Genomic DNA, 18453 nt, shown 5'->3' on the forward strand with positions numbered 1-18453 from the left:
TTTTATTTTTCAAAACGTCCGGGTTCGATTCCCGATCTGAAGAAAAGTTTTCCATTAACATTACCGAAATCTTTTTGAAGTAGGAAAAATTGCGTATCACCTACACAGAAGAGATATTTATATTTCGCTCTTACGTGCAAGCTATACGGTAAACTCCAGCACAGCTTAGCGCTATCTCACTTGCTCGCTGCAATCTGCATAGATAGAAACAATTGCTCAGTGACAAAAAAGCGCGCAATAGTACATTACTGCAGAGGCCGGGAAGTAGGGGGGTTGCCGGCCAAGCAGATAAAGACGGCCGAGCGTAGCGAGGTCGGATAGGGATGCGAGGCCGGCAACCCCACGTTCCGGCCGAGGCTTGTATAGTGCTTTTTCAAACATGACATGAAAAAAAAAACAAGAAATGCAGCTGGCGGGACGCTAGTCTGGTCGCCCTGTTGTGTGGCTGCAGGAGGTGCTGGGCGTGGGCCGCGTGCGTGTCGCAGACCGCGCGTTGAAACAAAAGATGGTCGCATTGCCGGCCAGCGGCCTTCAAGGTTGTATGAAATCTCTTTGCAGGCCGCTTTAGTGACCGCGCGTACGCAGCTGAGCCACAGCGCCTGCAGCGCGATACTTCTCGGCCTATTATTTGTAACACAACGTCAATATTTCATGTCATGTTTGAGAAAAATCAGTTTTCAGTTAGGTAATTTGTTCTGATTTAAGAAATAATGCAATGAATAAAGAAATTGTTGCTACAATAATTGTTAATGCATGTCTTCTTAAAAATTAAGACAAAAATGATGAGCCGGTTTTGATGTGCTTATTAGGATATACGAGTATGCTACTCGGAGAGTTATTTTGCTATGAGAATGAGTATCATCTACGCACGCTCTAGTTAATTTGCTGTGGAGTCAGTATTCAGTATTTTTGATGTGATTGTAGTATTTTTCTAGAAGGTCAAAGAAAAAGTTGTAATTTTTTTTGTGAAGTCGTAATAATGATGATGATGATTGATGATGATGAATAAAAGAGTAATAAGATGAATTTTATAATTTTGTTTACTTTGTAAGTAGATTATAATACGTAATGTACTTACAAAATAACACAATATTAATACGTAATTTTCTACATAATATTAATTCGATTCATATTAATACATTATTTAATAACTGTGTTTCGTGGACTTTTCCTGTTTAAAAATATTCTACTCGTAGTTTCTGCTATGAAGTTCAAGTTTTTTTCCATTCCAAGTTTCATCGAATTTGGTGCAGTGCTTTAGTTGTGAAAAGTTACTATTCGCATATTATAAAAGTTCATCATATTTTGATCCAAACTGGCGATTAAAAAATATAAATAATGTACAGAATATTTCTTAAGTTAGTTACTAACTTTCTACTAGTATTACAATGAGTTTTCCAATATCGAAAATACAAACTGAGACATGGATGCACAGAAAAACCAGAAAAAGAGACCAGCGCTGGGAATCGAACCCAGGTCCTCAGCAATCCGTGCTGCGTGCTATAACCCCTACACCACCGCTGGACAGGAATTTAGACACGAATTTTTCCTATGCATACATATCTCAGGTTGCTTATTTCTACTACGCTACTTATGCAGCAGCACTAGCGACATCTATGTTTTCGCTCTCATCGAGAGACGTCACATTCTATCGGAACCAACCGCTCACCCAGACAAGAGATGTCGCTACTAAGCAATCAAATTATGATTGGTTATTTGGAGTCTTTTTTGATTGGTTTTTTGGTGTTTTTTGCTTAGTAGCGACATCTCTTGTCTGGGTGAGCGGTTGGTTCCGATAGAATGTGACGTCTCTCGATGAGAGCGAAAACATAGATGTCTCTAGTGCTGCTGCATAAGTAGCGTAGTAGAAATAAGCAACCTGAGATATGTATGCATAGGAAAAATTCGTGTCTAAATTCCTGTCCAGCGGTGGTGTAGGGGTTATAGCACGCAGCACGGATTGCTGAGGACCTGGGTTCGATTCCCAGCGCTGGTCTCTTTTTCTGGTTTTTCTGTGCATCCATGTCTCCGTTTGTATTTTCGATATGGTTTCACGGGATACCCGTAAAAGTAACAAATTTGGAGTTGAAATAATAAAAAATACAAAAAGACTCCAAATAACCAATCATAATTTTCCAATATCTTCAGTTTATTTTTAAACAACATTCGTAGATAATGAACAAGGTCAACCTGCAATTAATTCGGTATTATCTACGGAATTATTTGATAGATATTTAAACGGATAGAGGGCTGATAAGAGAGTTTTAGTACATTTCGTACAAATTTTTGTTGAAGTGTGTTGCACTTTGGTTTCAAAAATGCTTGCTTTGGTGTTATTAAGTGCTTTGTTCATTGGAGCCGATGCCAGAGGTAAGGTTATTCTTTATCTGGAGATTTAAATACATGTTTTATCAGTAATGTTTGTGTCAGCATCGCTACGTTCAAAAGTAAGGTTATGAATGGAAACAATATCTACCTATGATTGGTTTTTTGGAGTCTTTTTGTATTTTTTATTTAAACTCCAAAGTTTGTTACTTTTACGGGTATCCCGTGAAACCATATCGAAAATACAAAATAAAAGACTCCAAAAAACCAATCATAATTTGATTGGTTAGTAGCGACATCTCTTGTCTGGGTGAGCGGTTGGTTCCGAAAGAGTGTGACGTCTCTCTATGAGAGCGGAACATAGATGTCGCTAGTGCTGCTGCATAAGTAGCGTAGTAGAAATAAGCAACCTGAGATATGTATGCATAGGAAAAATTCGTGTCTAGATTCCTGTCCAGCGGTGGTGTAGGGGTTATAGCACGCAGCACGGATTGCTGAGGACCTGGGCTCGATTCCCAGCGCTGGTCTCTTTTTCTGGTTTTTCTGTGCATCCATGTCTCAGTTTGTATTTTCGACAATATCTACCGTTTCATTTTCGAACTGTGATGTCAGATAGACATGGAAATACCTTTAAGTTTGTGCCTGTATCATGTTTAGTGTATCATATCGGTCATATGGGTGACACTCTTTAGAATAGAATAGAATAGAAATCATTTATTCATATATAAACAATTACAATTTACACAATACAATAAATGCGCCAAACTGACCAGTTTGTTGGCGCGCCGCGCTGAATATATATTTGTAGTTATAGTTTCCCGGCCCGGATAATACCGGGATGGAAATACCAACCCTGTTTTTTGTGTACACGCCCATAGAAGCTCCTGTCAGTTTCTATGGGCGTGTACACAAAAAACAGGGCCGGTATTTCCATGTCGGTGTTATCCGGGCCGGGAAAGAGTGTCACCCGGTCATATTACACCGACTAGTGTCGTGATTGTTACTTTGGACGCAAAAAGTTCAATGCAACACGCTGTATTTATCTAAGCGTCGAATTAACGATCCTACTACGAAATTCGTAAATCGAAGTTCGTGTTGTTCCGTCCCTCTCACTTATGCTATTTAATACAAGAGCGAGTGGGACGGTACGATATACGAACTTCGATTTTCGAATTTCGGAGCAGGTCCTCTGATGGTCGTCAGAGCTACGCGAAGATACTTAAACTAAACTTTAACTTTAAACTGTTTATTTCAATAAAAATTGCATAATTACTTGATTAACCTTAGCTTCTAATCTTAAATAAATACGATAAATACGAAATTAATACGATACGCTAAAACAATACAAATGGATAAGATACGATACCCTAAAATACAGGCTGTCTAGACTGGGAACGATTACATAGATTTGTAACTAAAGGACTAACGGAGGGGGGGAGAGTTTCTTGCGGCGCATTCTTCTTGGCAATGATGGTCTTTCCGAAAGCGCTGGTAGCTTAAAAAAATACGTGTAAAAGTGCCCATTGCGGCCTATTTACTGAATAAATGATTTGAAATTGAATTTGATATTTATTTCTTTTTTATATAAATTCCAGCAGGCAGAGTCCGCAGGATTGCCGGCGGTGAGACGGTGACAATAGACGCGTACCCGTACGCGACTTCTTTGGTGACCAACGTCGGCGTGGGTGCGTACGCGCACTCATGCGGCGGCGCTGTCCTCACCCCCAATGCTATACTTTCGGCCGCCTCCTGCTTCTACACGGACGGAGTGTGAGTTGATAACAGCGCCATCTAGTTTGAGATAGTTGGAAACACAGCACGTTGATTGTTATGCCATCTCGTAGATACGATAGAAAGTTTATGAAGTTTATCTCAGAACGAACTACACCAAGAAATAATTAAGGTAAAGGACCTTGTGCATGATCCGTCCGGATCGCTACCAACCATCTTCACTAATCTTGCTACCAAGCAGCAGAAGTATTCTTTCTTTGCCTTCTAGGCTGGAAAAAAATCTGTAATACTCTGGTATTGCGAGAGTCCATGAGTGGATGGTGCTCATTTAATATCAGTACCCTACCATGAGTTTACAGTGACCGAACTCGATAATTAATTGTAGAGGCGCTGTACAATTCTCCATACAAATAATTTACGCCGTCGCTATCGAGTACGGTCACTGTAAACTCATGGTAGTGGTACAGCGACTCTCCTGCCGTTTACATAGAAAAATAGAAGCAACGTAACAAGCATTGAGCGAAATTAATGACCTAACTTTAAGTAGTAATCAGAAAACATCTTTTTTTTCTAAAATGTGCTTAATCTTTAGATACACTGGCCATATTGTTTCTGAAATTATCTGACTATTCAAAGGTTATCGTTCAAAGGTTAACTGGAAGAGATCCCTTTAAGGGATAAGTTCGCCTTTGTACATCTTATTATCCTGTGTTATGTTATTTTCATGTGTGTTATGTACAATAAAGAGTTTTACAATACAATACAATACAATACTATTACAAAGCTTTCAAGAATATTGAGCTTTCTTTTGACTGGTGGCATCCTTGCCTCTTTTAGGGCGGACCCAGTGAGCTGGTGGCGAGCCCGTGTCGGTTCCACCTACAGCAACCGCGGTGGTCTCACCTACATCATCAGCCGCATCACACCCAACCCTAGCTTCGTGCCTGCGACCCTTGACAACGACATAGCCGTACTGCGGACTACCCTCAACATGCACTTCAGCCCTGGCGTGGTGGAGGCAGCATTTTTGTCCGGCAGCGCGTTCACGCTGGCTGAGAACCAGGAGGTGTGGGCTATCGGATGGGGAGCGTTCTCGGTAAATATATATCCCATCAAAACATAAATGTGAAATAAGAGCCAAGTTCAATATAACTCCAAAAAAATCGTCATTTTCATCACTGACTTACCTATAGATCAAAATTCTAACCCAGCTCCAGATGACCTAGAAAGTTCAAATTTGGCATCCAGATAGGTAGTTGGGTGAATACAAATAAATAAATCAGAAAGTAGTATTTTTTTATTAAAATTTTTTTTTTTTTTTATACAATAAAAAATAAAAAATAAAAAAAAATGTCAAAAATCACGAAAAAAATTTTATTTTAATTATTTCTGTACAAAGTAATGATATCCCATCAAAACATAAGTGCGAAATGAGAGCCAAGTTCAATATTGTTATATATGCCTTGATTGTTGACTTTAACGACAAAAATGGTCAGTACTGAAATGTATTTATAGCAATATAAAATATTTTATAACAACTTAAAATATAATTTCTTCTTATAACTTAGGATATTATATTGAAGATTTAGGTCTGACTTGGCTAGTTCTCATATACGAATCATATTATAGCCTTCGCAAGTTACGATTTTATTTCATTAAATATAGTTATATTTTTGTAGAGGAACACACACAAGCTCATAGTCTTATGCTCCAGGGCACAGACAACTCCATATCCTCGGAGCTCCGCCACGTCCAAATTTGGACGGTGCCTCAGCAGACGTGTGCCAACCGGTACAACGGGCTCGGCTTCACTGTCACAAGCAACATGGTGTGCGCGGGCTGGCTCGACGTTGGAGTCAGAGGACAGTGCCAGGTAACGGAGGCGAAGGATGTATAGAGGATGTAAGGATGGTACGGCCAGGCACATCGTGATAGAATATCCTAAAATATCACGGGACACTTGACACCAATCGTCCTAGTCCCAAACTAAGCAAACCTTGTGTTATGGGTACTAGGCAACGGATAAAAATACTTAATTTGATAGATACATAGATAAATACATATTAAACACCCAAGACTCGAGAACAAACATTCGTATGTTTCATACAAATACCTTTTTTTTGCGATGTGAAAATGCTTTATGCATACTTCCGTGGAAAATTATGTGGGACTCTCTAAACTTAGCATACCCACTAAAAACACATTGGCGTTTCTCCACTGCCGTTATGGGAGCGCCATGGGATCGCGGGCATTCAACCATGACGCTCCTACCCCGACCCCCAACACCCAACCCAACCCAACAACAATAGGTTTTATAACAATCCCGATGTTATAAAATTAACATTACCTAACTTAACCCTTTACCAGGCGAAGGGATATATTCCTCCCACATCTTATATCGGTTACCGTAGTCAGGTTTTAACTCCAAACTTCCTACAAAATATTTTGTCGATCCCTTAAAATAGTATTTTATTATCTTCATTCACAACACGCTTCTCAATATATCTTTGGCAGCTGTTTAGATTCACTTGAACTCTAATTTCAGTAAAGTACGGAGAAATTGGAACACTTTCCTTAATTTCTATGAAACAGAAGTAGGTACATAGATCGAACAATTTTTTGATATTTTATAGATTTTGAGTGTTGAAAGGTAATGTAATCTTAAACATTGCTAAATACTTATTCATGCATTTTTGTGTATGACCAAAATTAGGATGTGGATTGACATTATCCCATGGCCTTATTAGAGTTTAACTGTGCGGGAGCTACTTATTCTTCCCATGGCCCGGTAAATTGTCTTGTCGTGTCATAAAAACTCGCGTAAGTAATAAAACTGTTTTTGTGTTCAATCTAGAGCGAATTCATGTACCTAGCTGTAAAATCTCTCTTCTCTGAAGAATAAGATGTGGGAGGAATATATCCCTTCGCCTGATCAAGAATATAATAAGACAAAATCGAGTAGGTATGACAGTTAATTACTTAGACAGGCGATGGGATAACCGTAACCCACATTTTTATTTCTGGTTTAAAGGAACATCTCCGACTTTCGTAAATACATTTTTTACAAGGCGTTAAATACGGTTGTAACAGTATATAAAGTATATATGAAGACACGCTAGTTCTAAGGGGCCTGGTAAAGGGTTAAAGGGGTTCGCCGCTGTCTCATATGAACGAACAATTTTTTTTCTGAAACTGTAAACTATTCAGGATAAATTTCCTGATTATTCTGTAGAACCCTATAGGTTAGGTTAGTTATGTAACTTCGGGATTGATATAAAACTAATCATCATCATCATCATCTCAGCCGTAGGACGTCCACTGTTGGACATAGGCCTCCCCCACAGACCTCCAGTTGCTTCGGTTGGCAGCGGCCTGCATCCACCGTAAACCTGCGGCTTTAACCAGGTCATCCGTCCATCTTGTTGGTGGACGTCCTACGCTGCGCTTGCCGATCCGCGGCCTCCACTCGAGAACTTTTCGGCCCCAACGGCCATCCGTTCTCCGTGCTATATGGCCCGCCCATTGCCACTTCAACGAGCTGATTCGCTAAAACTAATATGTAGCTTAAAATATTTAAGGCGAAAAATTAGAGAACCCTTAACTATATTTATTGTTTTGTCTTGCAGGGTGATTCCGGAAGTCCTCTCCTCGCCAACGGCTTCATAGTGGGCGTCCACTCGTGGGTCGAGGGCTGTGCCCAGGGGTGGTACCCGAGCATCAACACGCGGCTGAACCCGTACATCAACTGGGTCATTGCCACCGCTACTGCGTAAAATAGTAGTGTCTCAGACAATTATATCTTCATGTTAATAAAAACTATTCAGTCATCGTCACAAGGAAAAATATATAATGAAAAAAAAAAAAAAAATTAAAGTTTGTTTCAGACACGCATCACATACCTACAAATTATACAAGAAGAGTAAAATACATAATAATATAGAATTTACTTTACAATTAAGTTTTTGGACAGACAAGTATCGCGTATATGTTGAATAAAACTATGTTTTAAAAACATTTTTATCTTTTATTTTAATTTATGACTGTTGTATGTTTACTTTATGTCAAAGAGTGGAAGTTAGGGTTTCTGGTTTCTCGACCTTTTTTTTTCGAGTTTCGAGAATTCTCGAGGCTAATTTCTCGAGTTTTCTCGGGTTCTCGAGTCTTTTATAAAAACCTCAATAAAAACGATTCGTTAGATCAATTTCCCAGAATCTTTTTTCCTAAAAACAAAATATCCGTTCGCATTTTTTCCCTCAATGTCGCTGAACCGTGCTTGAACTGAATCGCAAAAGTAAGGTCGTGGTACGAAATAGCGATGCAGTTCAGTTTAGAGCCTAAACTAAATCGTATTAAGAGAGTGTGGTAGGCCCCCTGAACCTAATTGAGAGATATGCTAATATAATATAATGTAATAATATTAATACTTAGCATACAAAATAAGAGTGACAAATTGTAGTTAGGTAAACAGTAGCGTAAACATATTGACAAGTAGGTAGATATGAGTTATGTTAGAATAAGTAGAATGTAATAGTAATGTAAAAAATAAAATGTCATAATAAAGTAACAAGTACAAATGCCTAAGACAAAATCGTGACATAAATGTAAAAAAATGCACACCAATAAACATTTTGTCGTAATCACACTGATTTTTAATCGCACATTTACATACGAACTAGTGATGTGGCATGTGTAAAAACCGATTCACTTGAATGGGCAGCAGAATGAACGACTGAAATTAAGTTAATATATTTTTTTCATATTAAAGTGGTCATCATTTAGTACTTAAAATTTTCACGAATATTAATAGTTTTTCACTGCGGATTCTTTCAGAAAAATATAGAAATCTGATGAAATTATAGAACAATACGCCTATAAAGCTAAATAAGAGGGTTGCTGAATGCAGTGGAGACAGTGTAAGTACCACTTTATTCAAATCTGGCTTTAAGTGAACTCTAACTGCGCTATCAATGGTTAGGTCTGCAACGCTAGGAATTTCCTGCGCAGTGACAAAAAGTGTTGTTGGGTGCTAGCGGCCATAAGTTAATCTTTCAAATGTCGTACAAATTCCTATAAAATAAATATCTTCTATGTATCTAAATAGTTAGAATAGTTATAGTTAGAATAGAGTTATGTTATGATGATAAAATTCTAAGAGGAGGCCTGTGCTCTACAGTGGGACGTATAATTATAGGCCGAGATGATGATGAGATTACTCCGATCTCCATAGACTGTACACTATCAGTAGATAAAACGTAATTACAAAAAATAATTAAGTACAAACATAATTTTCATGAACATGTTTATTTTATAATTTACAATACAATACAATTTCTTTTTTCATTTGTAAACACTTTGAAACAAGATAGCTCGATATAATGTGGGCAGATGACGCTCGATCTTTTAGGAGCCCAAGTACCCGGTCTGTTACGGGTTGTTTCGGAAAACGCTGTTAACAATTTATTCAAAAAAAAAACACCACAAAAAGCTGTAAATTAAAGTTAAAATAACCCGCAGGATAAACTTTATTCACTTCGTTCGTTCATTCGTTCGGTTCGTTTGTGTCCCATCACTACCCTCGTGCCTAGTAACGGTTTGTGATTATTTTGTCATTTAAGTACGTTATAAATTAAATCTGATAAATTATTTTTCTGGTAGCGTTAATTGATGATTAAATCACTTACGTGTGATAAGAAACACCGTCTTTTGTAATGCTAGTCGTTGCTGACCTTTTTTGTACGAAATAACTACATCATACACAATTTTTAGGGTTCCAGAGCCAAAATGGCAAAAACGCAACCCTTGTGGTTTCGTTAAGTCCGTCTGTCTATCTGTCCGTCCGTATGTCACAGGCATTTTACTCGAAAACTACAAGATGTATATCAATTACTGGCACGTGAGGTATCCCATCTTAGGCCTCTAGGTTGGCAACGCGTCTGCAATACCCCTGGTGTTGCAGACGTTTATGGGCGGTGGTGATCTCTTACCATCAGGAGACCCACTTGCTTGTTTGCCATCCAGTCGAATAAAAAAAAAAAAAAATATCAATGAAATTTGGAGTACAGATGTCTTGTCAAAGCCGTTATATAGTTTTTTAGTTAAATTACAAAAATAAATATTTATAGTGGGGGGCCCTCCATATACGTAACAGAAATTGTTTTTTTTTTAACTTGCATCAATAACGTGTGGCACATGGTTCGACAGGCTCTTTTGAAAAGATAGAAAGGTTTCTCGAAAACTTTTTTGATTAAGTGAAGATTTCCGGAAATAATCGCTCCCAAAGTAGCAAAAATTGTTTCCCCCCCCCTCTCTATCTTGTGAACCGTTTGTCCAAAAAATATGCAAAATATATGGAAAGGTAACGCTTAATAAACGAAATTAAATTATATTATTAATACTTTCGACGAAAATTGGTTTTAACATGATCGGATATACCGTTTTTGAGTTATTGCCGAAAAACTGCGCTTCTCAAAAAAAGGACGTAAGTGCCGTGAAGATACGCTCTCTTTCTGGCAACAGATTTTAAGACTGTAGTAAGTGTTTTAATTGTGTTATAAATAAATAAATAATAAATATCACGGGACAATTCACACCAATTAACCTAGTCCCAAAGTAAGCTTAGCAAAGCTTGTGTTATGGGTACTAAGCAACGGATAAATATAATTATATAGATAGATACATACTTAAATACATATTAAACACCCAAGACCCGAGAACAAACATTCGTATTTTTCATACAAATATCTGCCCCGACACGGGAATCGAACCCGGGACCTCAAGCTTCGTAGTCAGGTTCTCTAACCACTAGGCCATCTGGTCGTCAAATATATCGTCGTCGTCGTCGTCGTCGTCGTTATAACGCACATAATATTGCTTGATTTTTTCGTAATGGCCACGGAACCCAATCTTGGGCGTGTCCGACACGATCTTTTTTACGATCTCCGTTCACCAGTACGTACAATCAAAAATGACAACCTGTCGCGGCTCGCGGCCAACTTTGGTTTTCATTAACGATGACGGCCAAATGGCCATATAGCATTGGCAGAGGGGAAATAGATGCAAAGGCTCATTCCGTCTTAAAATATCCAAGCGCGGGTGTTACAAATATTACACATGTCAGAAGAAATATTATACAGGTACATGTCATGAAGCCGTGGTGGCCTAGTGGTTTGACCTATCGCCTCTCAAGCAGAGGTTCGTGGGTTCGAACCCCGGCTCGCACCTCTGAGTTTTTCGAAATTCATGTGCGGAATTACATTTGAAATTTACCACGAGCTTTGCGGTGAAGGAAAACATCGTGAGGAAACCTGCACAAACCTGCGAAGCAATTTAATGGTGCGTGCGAAGTTCCCAATGTGGGAACTATGGCCCAAGCCCTCTTGTTCTGAGAGGAGGTCTGTGCCCATAGGCTGGGATGATGTCATGAATGCTCTGCCACAATTCGGCATGCAAAATCTTAACCTACTTTCAAATTTATAATCTTATTTAAAAAAATTTCATTAAATTAATTATATAATTTATCAAAATATTTATTAAAGTTATAATATGGTTAACAAATCAAGTAAAAAAAAATGTTACCAGAAACAACACATATTTTATATAGGGTAACAAATACCTGGTGGTCCCACACTACATTAGGCTAGGCCTTAACGTGGTGAATAATTAATTGAATTACAGTTTATTTGTATGTGTTTGTAAAAAAATAATAGCTTAACTAGTTTGATTACTTGACGTTTAGCTAAACAAAATTTACTAATTAGTAACCAAAATAATGCTATAATATCGCAAAACTGATTTTGGAAGAGATGACCTAACTAGTGACGGGGCTACTTTGGTGCCATGGAAGCTGGGTAGGGCTCTGGTGTGGGACGCAACCGAACGTGTGTCTACACTTTCGCGCAGTCCCACATTCAGGGGTTGCGGGGCTGCAGCTGACCAGGCCCAAGTTCTCAAGCGCCGCAAATACTCTTCTCTTTTAAAGGACTATGAGTTTGCGGCGCTCGCAGTGGAGACAATGGGTCCCTGGTCGGCTGACATGAGGGCCTTCATGGGGGCCTTGTCGTCCCGGCTGATAGAGACCTCAGGAGACCCCAGATCTGGCGCTTACCTCTCCCAAACCTCTCCCAGCGAATTTCTCTGGCTGTACAGAGAGGTAATGCCGCCAGTGTGCTGGGGTCTATGCCGCAGGAGGGCCTCTTAGATGGTGTTTTCTTTTTATAGTTAGGTATATTTATGTAGTTTTTATTTGTTTTGTTTTCTATCATATTGTTGTATCTTGTGTTGTGTTCCTAAATATAAATAAATAGTTCGTATCATCAGGTATCATCCTAACTAGTTTTGTTATTTGAAAGTTATTTGATAGTTACTATTTTTCCAGCTAATATTAATTAAATGAAACTCAGTACAGATCACATTTCTGTTGCAAAATACTTTACTTTTTAACCAAAACAAACTTCTTCTATTTATAGTTTCTGAGGGAATCAAACGATAGCGCGATCTAATCTAACTCGAACTTAGTAACATCTATCGGATTTAATATTAACTTTACTGCGTAAACATTTACCTACCTACTAATGTATATGAAAACGCTACTATTTTTTTTAATAATAAACTGTTTTTTTATTGCCTACTGAAATGTATTTTTAACTATTAATAATCATAAAATGTTTTGTGAAACGTTAAGAAAATTTAGTATGATTCGTTATGTTTTCGGTTGTGTTACTCATTAAGTACTCTGTTATTTGTTAAACATTTGCAAATAAAGAAAAGCTACACTAATATCGCAACTTATTTATTAAAATAAAGTAAAAAAGTAGTGTATAAAGTTGGTTTTTAAATATATAAAACTAATTCAGATAACTGATTTAGTAAAATGATAGTAAACGTATAGTTTTAATAGCAAGCGCATGAATGTGTCTACTAGTAACAAATTACTTATATTAGTTAATCCTAACAGTGGGCCCCTTCTTTTAGGTTTGTACTGGCGTTGTACAGTGCATACTACGTAACATTTGTAAAAATCAGTTGTGTATTTAATTTACATTCGGTAACATACATTTTTATCTACTTTCACTAAAATTGTTTAATAACTATTACCCAAATAAGTTATTTACGAATAATCAAACAGGTGTTACCAGATGCATTAATAACAATTAAATTCTCTACAAAACATTTCAACTAGCAAAACTATTTCGCTACTATCAGTCAATCTAATTGATTATTTAATATTTGTCTGTGGTAACTAAATGAAATCCTGGAAATAACTTAGCTATTTTGCTGGAAATAAATAAAACTGTTGTATAGCTAATACAATTTTGTATCACTACTGTTTTGGTAATACTACAAATTAGTTTGATCAAATGATCACAATCAAATAAAACAGTGAACTTATTTTACTAAACTCTAAAACCAGTTTAGTAAAATAACTAGTAGGCCTTAGTTTTGTAGTCACTCAAGTTATGTTACAAACAAAAAATTTTGTTGTTACTGTTAGCAAATCTTTTTTTTTTCAGTGTTTTTTTTACATGAAACTGACCGTGATTCGAGTAGACCCCTATTTCACCTTATGTTAAGTGCTGTAAAGTAGTAGTAAAGGCGCTGTAAATTCTCCATACAAATAATTTACGCCGTCGCTATCGAGTACGGCCACTGTAAACTCATGGTGGTGGTACAGATGAGGCCAAAGGTGTATCTCACTGGTTCAGTAACAGCCTATTCACTCTAGCCTTGAAGAGCTATCTATAGATTGTAACAATTTAAATACAAGCAAATTTCAGTCAAATGTATTAAGTTAAGTAGCGTGGTGAAGTAGGATTTGATTTTTTTAGAAAATTCATTAATATTAGTCGATCTCTAGGCAGTATTCTAGTAGTTTCCTGTCAGAGACAAGCCGTCAATAACTCGACAGCCAAACAGGCACGCGATAATCTCTACGTGACTGGCCGCAGCTTTAGATTATCAATTAGTGTTCCCTCCATGAGTTGAATTACCTTTCACGGCTTTGTGAAACAATAAGGTCAAGTAAATATTTTACCTAGCTTGCGTGGGGCAATAACGACGCCATATTGCTTCGATTCCATTTTTTATGAAGAAGAAAAATATGATGAGAAATTTCAGATTTCTGGTCAAATACGGCCAGTTTCAGATTTTGATCCCCGACGCAAAAAGAGGGGTGTTAAATAAGTTTGATTGAAGCCAATGTTTGTCTATCTTCTATATGTGGCACGGATGGATCGATTTCAATGCGGTTTTTTCACGTGAAGGCGGGTTTCAAGCTATGTTTCATTGGAATCGGTTCAGGTATTTTGGAGATATTGAAGTATGAAATGACAATGTCGGGGGTTTTCCAACATTCTAAGTTGGTTAGGTTATAATTATTATTATTCAAATCCAAGTTAATTTATTTGACATTAAAATAAGTACCTGGGCGACCGAGCTTCGCTCGGGCCAAAACTCAATTACAAGCGTTTTCCCAGAGATAAGACCAAGGTAGATCGATCTTTCATCCCCGAAAATCCCTACATGCCAAATTTCATTGAAATCGTTGGAGCCGTTTTCGAGATCCACGAAAAAAAAACATATATATATCTATATAACAATTCAATCAAGCCTGACTCATACCTGGCTGCCACAATGCTCAGGATGGGGTTTAGGCTGACCCGCGCCCTGCAAAGCGGAAAGACGATTCTATTTCGCATTATCGCGAAGAAGTCGTAAGTATGAGCCAGTGCAAACATACTCGATGCACTGCAGAATCTGGGCAGCCGCAGCAGCATCCGGAAGCCATTATTGTACTGCACTCGCAGGGTACTGATATCCCTCTATGTTTATTAGGTATAGTTATGAACCTTCTAGGTATATCTTCGATGATACTACGATGCGGTATAATTTAACAATGGCTAATGGGCCAATCAACTATTTTACCGACACTTTGGGCGTCTCCTGCGTTACCAAAATTGTCTCTGGCGTTACCAAAAAATCGTACTTCCAACAAGATATTTCACGGCAATAGGCTGAACTTACGTAGGATGGTATGTATTCATGTACACCATCTATTAAATTACAAAAAAATATGTTTACTAACAAAAATCTGCAATTGTTTGAAAAATGTCGCGGACAGATTAGTGTCGGTAAAAAAGTTGATTGGCCCTAATACTGCGTAAACTACCAAAGTAGTAAAGAGATTTCGTGGCTGGTATACAATGGTTTTTAATCGATGATAGGTACCAATTTTTTTTTAATTCAGTATTTCACAGCGGTTACAATTAAGTTTTACTTGCATGGAACCGTAGATTATTTTTCTTCGATAAGTATATTTTTTCGTAAATAACTTTTAACGGGAATTGTTTGGTCTTTGTGTGAGCTTATAACCTCTTTTAAAGGCTACTAACATTTGAGTACATACTGATCAACTTATCTGTGAATCAGACCAAGCAATACACTTTATGCGAACTACAGTAAAACTTTTTCATCACACTTGCTCGTAAATAGTGTCGTAACATGTAGGCTACCTTGGTTGCAACTCCCCAAATAAAACCCTCGACCTGTGCTTGTCATGAAACCCGTGGTCGGTAAATGAGTCATTGCACGTACTAATTTTCATGCCATGAAGCCCAAGGTCGGTAAATGAGTTTGTTACTGCATGGTGCGCTGCTGCTCCGTGCGCGCGCTGCACACGCACGCCATGCACATGCTGGGGATTGCCAAGATCAGCGGTATCGGCAATTTTTGATAAAATATTAGTTTTTCTTTTACAAATATAAAATTTTACTCGCAAATGTGATGAAAAACATTGGATGTCACACGGGCGGTACTAGAATTACGAACATCGACTCATCTAATAGACTCTCGTTCGTAATTCCTTATTTACCGCCCTTAAGACACAATGTACTATTTCGATTCACAGATAAGTTGGTCAGTCTGTGATAAGTCGTCGTTTTCAAAGTCCTGAATATTGACGTAAAATCATCGAATTACGGGGAATCCCCACGACCATGTAATTATTGGTAGGTATAATGAGATAATTAATTAATTGTGATAATTTAAAACAAAGACCTACTTCCTTCAGACCTCGCCTGTTGAATTCAATCTTAGCAGGTTATAAAGTCGTTAAAGGCAGTGATTTTATTAAGTAAAGACAGCAAAGGCACATGTCTACAAAACAAACGAAAAACATACCTACTCCAAACGCAGCTGCAACTCACACAAACATATATACGCTTTATGTTATAAAATATTCTCATACTCTCCTGATTATTATATTCTCCTGGGGAGCGCCGAAGTTCGCATACTCTTTGCTAGGCATACCGTATTTTTTGTCCGAATCATCGTTTGTCATCATTTTTTTCCAAAACGGCGCACAAAAGCAGTTCACAGCCCGGTTTTGTGAACAGTTCACTATAGTCTGTTGACGTCCGTGATAGCGGTTGTGTCAATAGTTATTTATGTGGCTGGTGCATAATGAGAGGCATTAAAGTACGAGTGTGGTTTTATGAAACGAGCCGAAGGTGAGTTTCATAATAAGATCACACGAGTGTTTTAATGTCTAATTATGTATAGCCGCATACATAACTTTATCTACATGCATATCATAAGTTTTCTATAATATGTTCAGATATGGCCTGTATTTTTAAGTTAGTGTTACTGATAACTAGTTTGAAGTACCTACCAAAGCTTAAATAAAACAGATAATAACAAACTAAAGTTTTATTTATAATAATAATTATTATCTACATGCATGTCATAAGTTTTCTACAATATGTACAGATATGCATTGTTAAAAAAGTATTACCGATACTTTAATGTAAACATTAAGATGCACTGTACTTTAATGTGAACATTAAGATGCACCCGCAGATACCAGGTTTCTTAATAAAGGCCATTTGATAGTCGTTTCTGAACATATAATAGGGAAGTTATGATATGCATGTAGATAAAGTAATATTGATGATTGATGCGCCCCGCGTTTTGTTCCAAACAACGAGTCTAGTGCCGTAAGATACATAGATGTCGATGTTTTATTCCCACTGAAACCTTAAATTTTTTAGATTTCTTTAAATGGTCATCCTATAGAAAACTATAAGTTAGGTTAGGTTTGTTTTATGACAATTCTGAACAATTATTGGATTCAGAGAAAAATTAGTTACTTATGACAAATTATCGTTCTGACAAACATTACATTCGGGCTTTCAATAAGTATGCGAGGCCATATGACCCATTCTCCTTTCTTTTTTTTTTTATTCGACTGGATGACAAACGACCATGTGGGTCTCCTGATGTTAAGAGATCACCACCGCCCATAAACATCTGCAACACCAAGGGGGTTGCCAACCTAGAGGCCTAAGATGGGATACCTCAAGTGCCAGTAATTTCACCGGCTGTCTTACTCTCCACGCCGAAACACAACAGTGCAAGCACTGCTGCTTCACGGCAGGATTAGCGAGCAAGATGGTGGTAGCAATCCGGGCGGACCTTGCACAAGGTCCTACCACCTGCAAACTCCTCTCTCCTGATCACCGATTAAATATCACGATTTAATTTTAACGCTCTCGTGTTAAAATTGCCTCTAGTCAGATACGCGACATTAGATATTGTTTAGGGCACTTCATCATCATATTCATATTCATTTATTCATTGTAAAGTCATGTACATAGTTATAAAAGGTGTTTCAGTTATTATCGGTCAGTCCATGACGCCCTGTAAGGGCTCACAATAATAATAATTAGGTACAAAAAATTACAGTAGATACTTATTAAATTAGATTATTACAATGCAAAGAATTTATTAGGTATAATGTGCTAAAACTCGTGCATTAACTTAATATCATTCAATTTTATACAAATAATAATAAAAAAATAGTATGTCAACCTGTCAAATAAAATAATAAGTATATTAGTAGTAGTTAAATGTCAAATTAAATTAAATCAAATTAAATTAAAGTAAATTAAATAAAAATAAATTAAATTAAACAAAATCAAATTAAATTAAATTAAACAAAATCGAGCTAAATTAATCAAATCAAATTAAATTGCGCACAAAGTGATAATTTAAGAGGTGCTAAGTATTACATTTTATCATTGAAAAAATCATTAAGACCATAATAACATTTATTTACTAAAATCATCATATATATCTGCCGTAAGACGTCCACTGTTGGACATGGAGGTCTTCTTATCATAAATATTAACGCATTCACTGCCACCCACGCATATATGCGTTTTCGTAACTTCGCCCAGTGCCGCTGTCATAATTATTCCTACATTTGAACGCACATGTGCGTCGGTAGCGCCAGTGGAAGTCAGGTGGCAGTGAATGTGTTAAAAGAAGAGAGCTTTACTTAAAAGTTTTTTTCATTGATCATTTTATTTTATTTTTCTTTAGACTAAAATTCTTTTTTGGGCA

The 18453-nt window shown here is 37.3% G+C and overlaps 1 protein-coding gene across 2 annotated transcripts; it reads left to right on the forward strand.

The window, feature by feature from the left end:
- Positions 1 to 352: 352 nt before the first annotated feature.
- LOC141439144 (trypsin, alkaline A-like) lies at positions 353 to 8070 on the forward strand. 2 transcript variants are annotated; one of them, XM_074103299.1, is made up of 5 exons: positions 353 to 536; positions 3921 to 4095; positions 4894 to 5152; positions 5771 to 5929; positions 7683 to 8070. In XM_074103299.1, the coding sequence occupies exons 1-5, from the start codon at positions 506 to 508 to the stop codon at positions 7827 to 7829; spliced, it is 771 nt and encodes a 256-aa protein (XP_073959400.1). In that variant the 5' UTR covers positions 353 to 505; the 3' UTR covers positions 7830 to 8070. The 2 variants fall into 2 exon arrangements, with proteins under 2 accessions (XP_073959400.1, XP_073959399.1); XM_074103298.1 differs by lacking the exon at positions 353 to 536 and adding an exon at positions 2225 to 2370.
- The last annotated feature ends 10383 nt before the right edge of the window (positions 8071 to 18453 follow it).

The sequence above is a fragment of the Choristoneura fumiferana genome, chromosome 20 (assembly GCF_025370935.1).
Source record: "Choristoneura fumiferana chromosome 20, NRCan_CFum_1, whole genome shotgun sequence".
NCBI classification, from domain to species: domain Eukaryota; kingdom Metazoa; phylum Arthropoda; class Insecta; order Lepidoptera; family Tortricidae; genus Choristoneura; species Choristoneura fumiferana.

What these genes read in the sequence shown, in the direction of transcription:
- LOC141439144 (XM_074103298.1), top strand. Translation starts at nt 2,319, where the DNA reads ATGCTTGCTTTGGTGTTATTAAGTGCTTTGTTCATTGGAGCCGATGCC. An exon ending in CATTGGAGCCGATGCCAGAG is followed by an intron (nt 2,371 to 3,920) that starts GTAAGGTTATTC and finishes TATAAATTCCAG; the next exon opens with CAGGCAGAGTCCGCAGGATT. An exon ending in TCGGATGGGGAGCGTTCTCG is followed by an intron (nt 5,153 to 5,770) that starts GTAAATATATAT and finishes CTTATGCTCCAG; the next exon opens with GGCACAGACAACTCCATATC.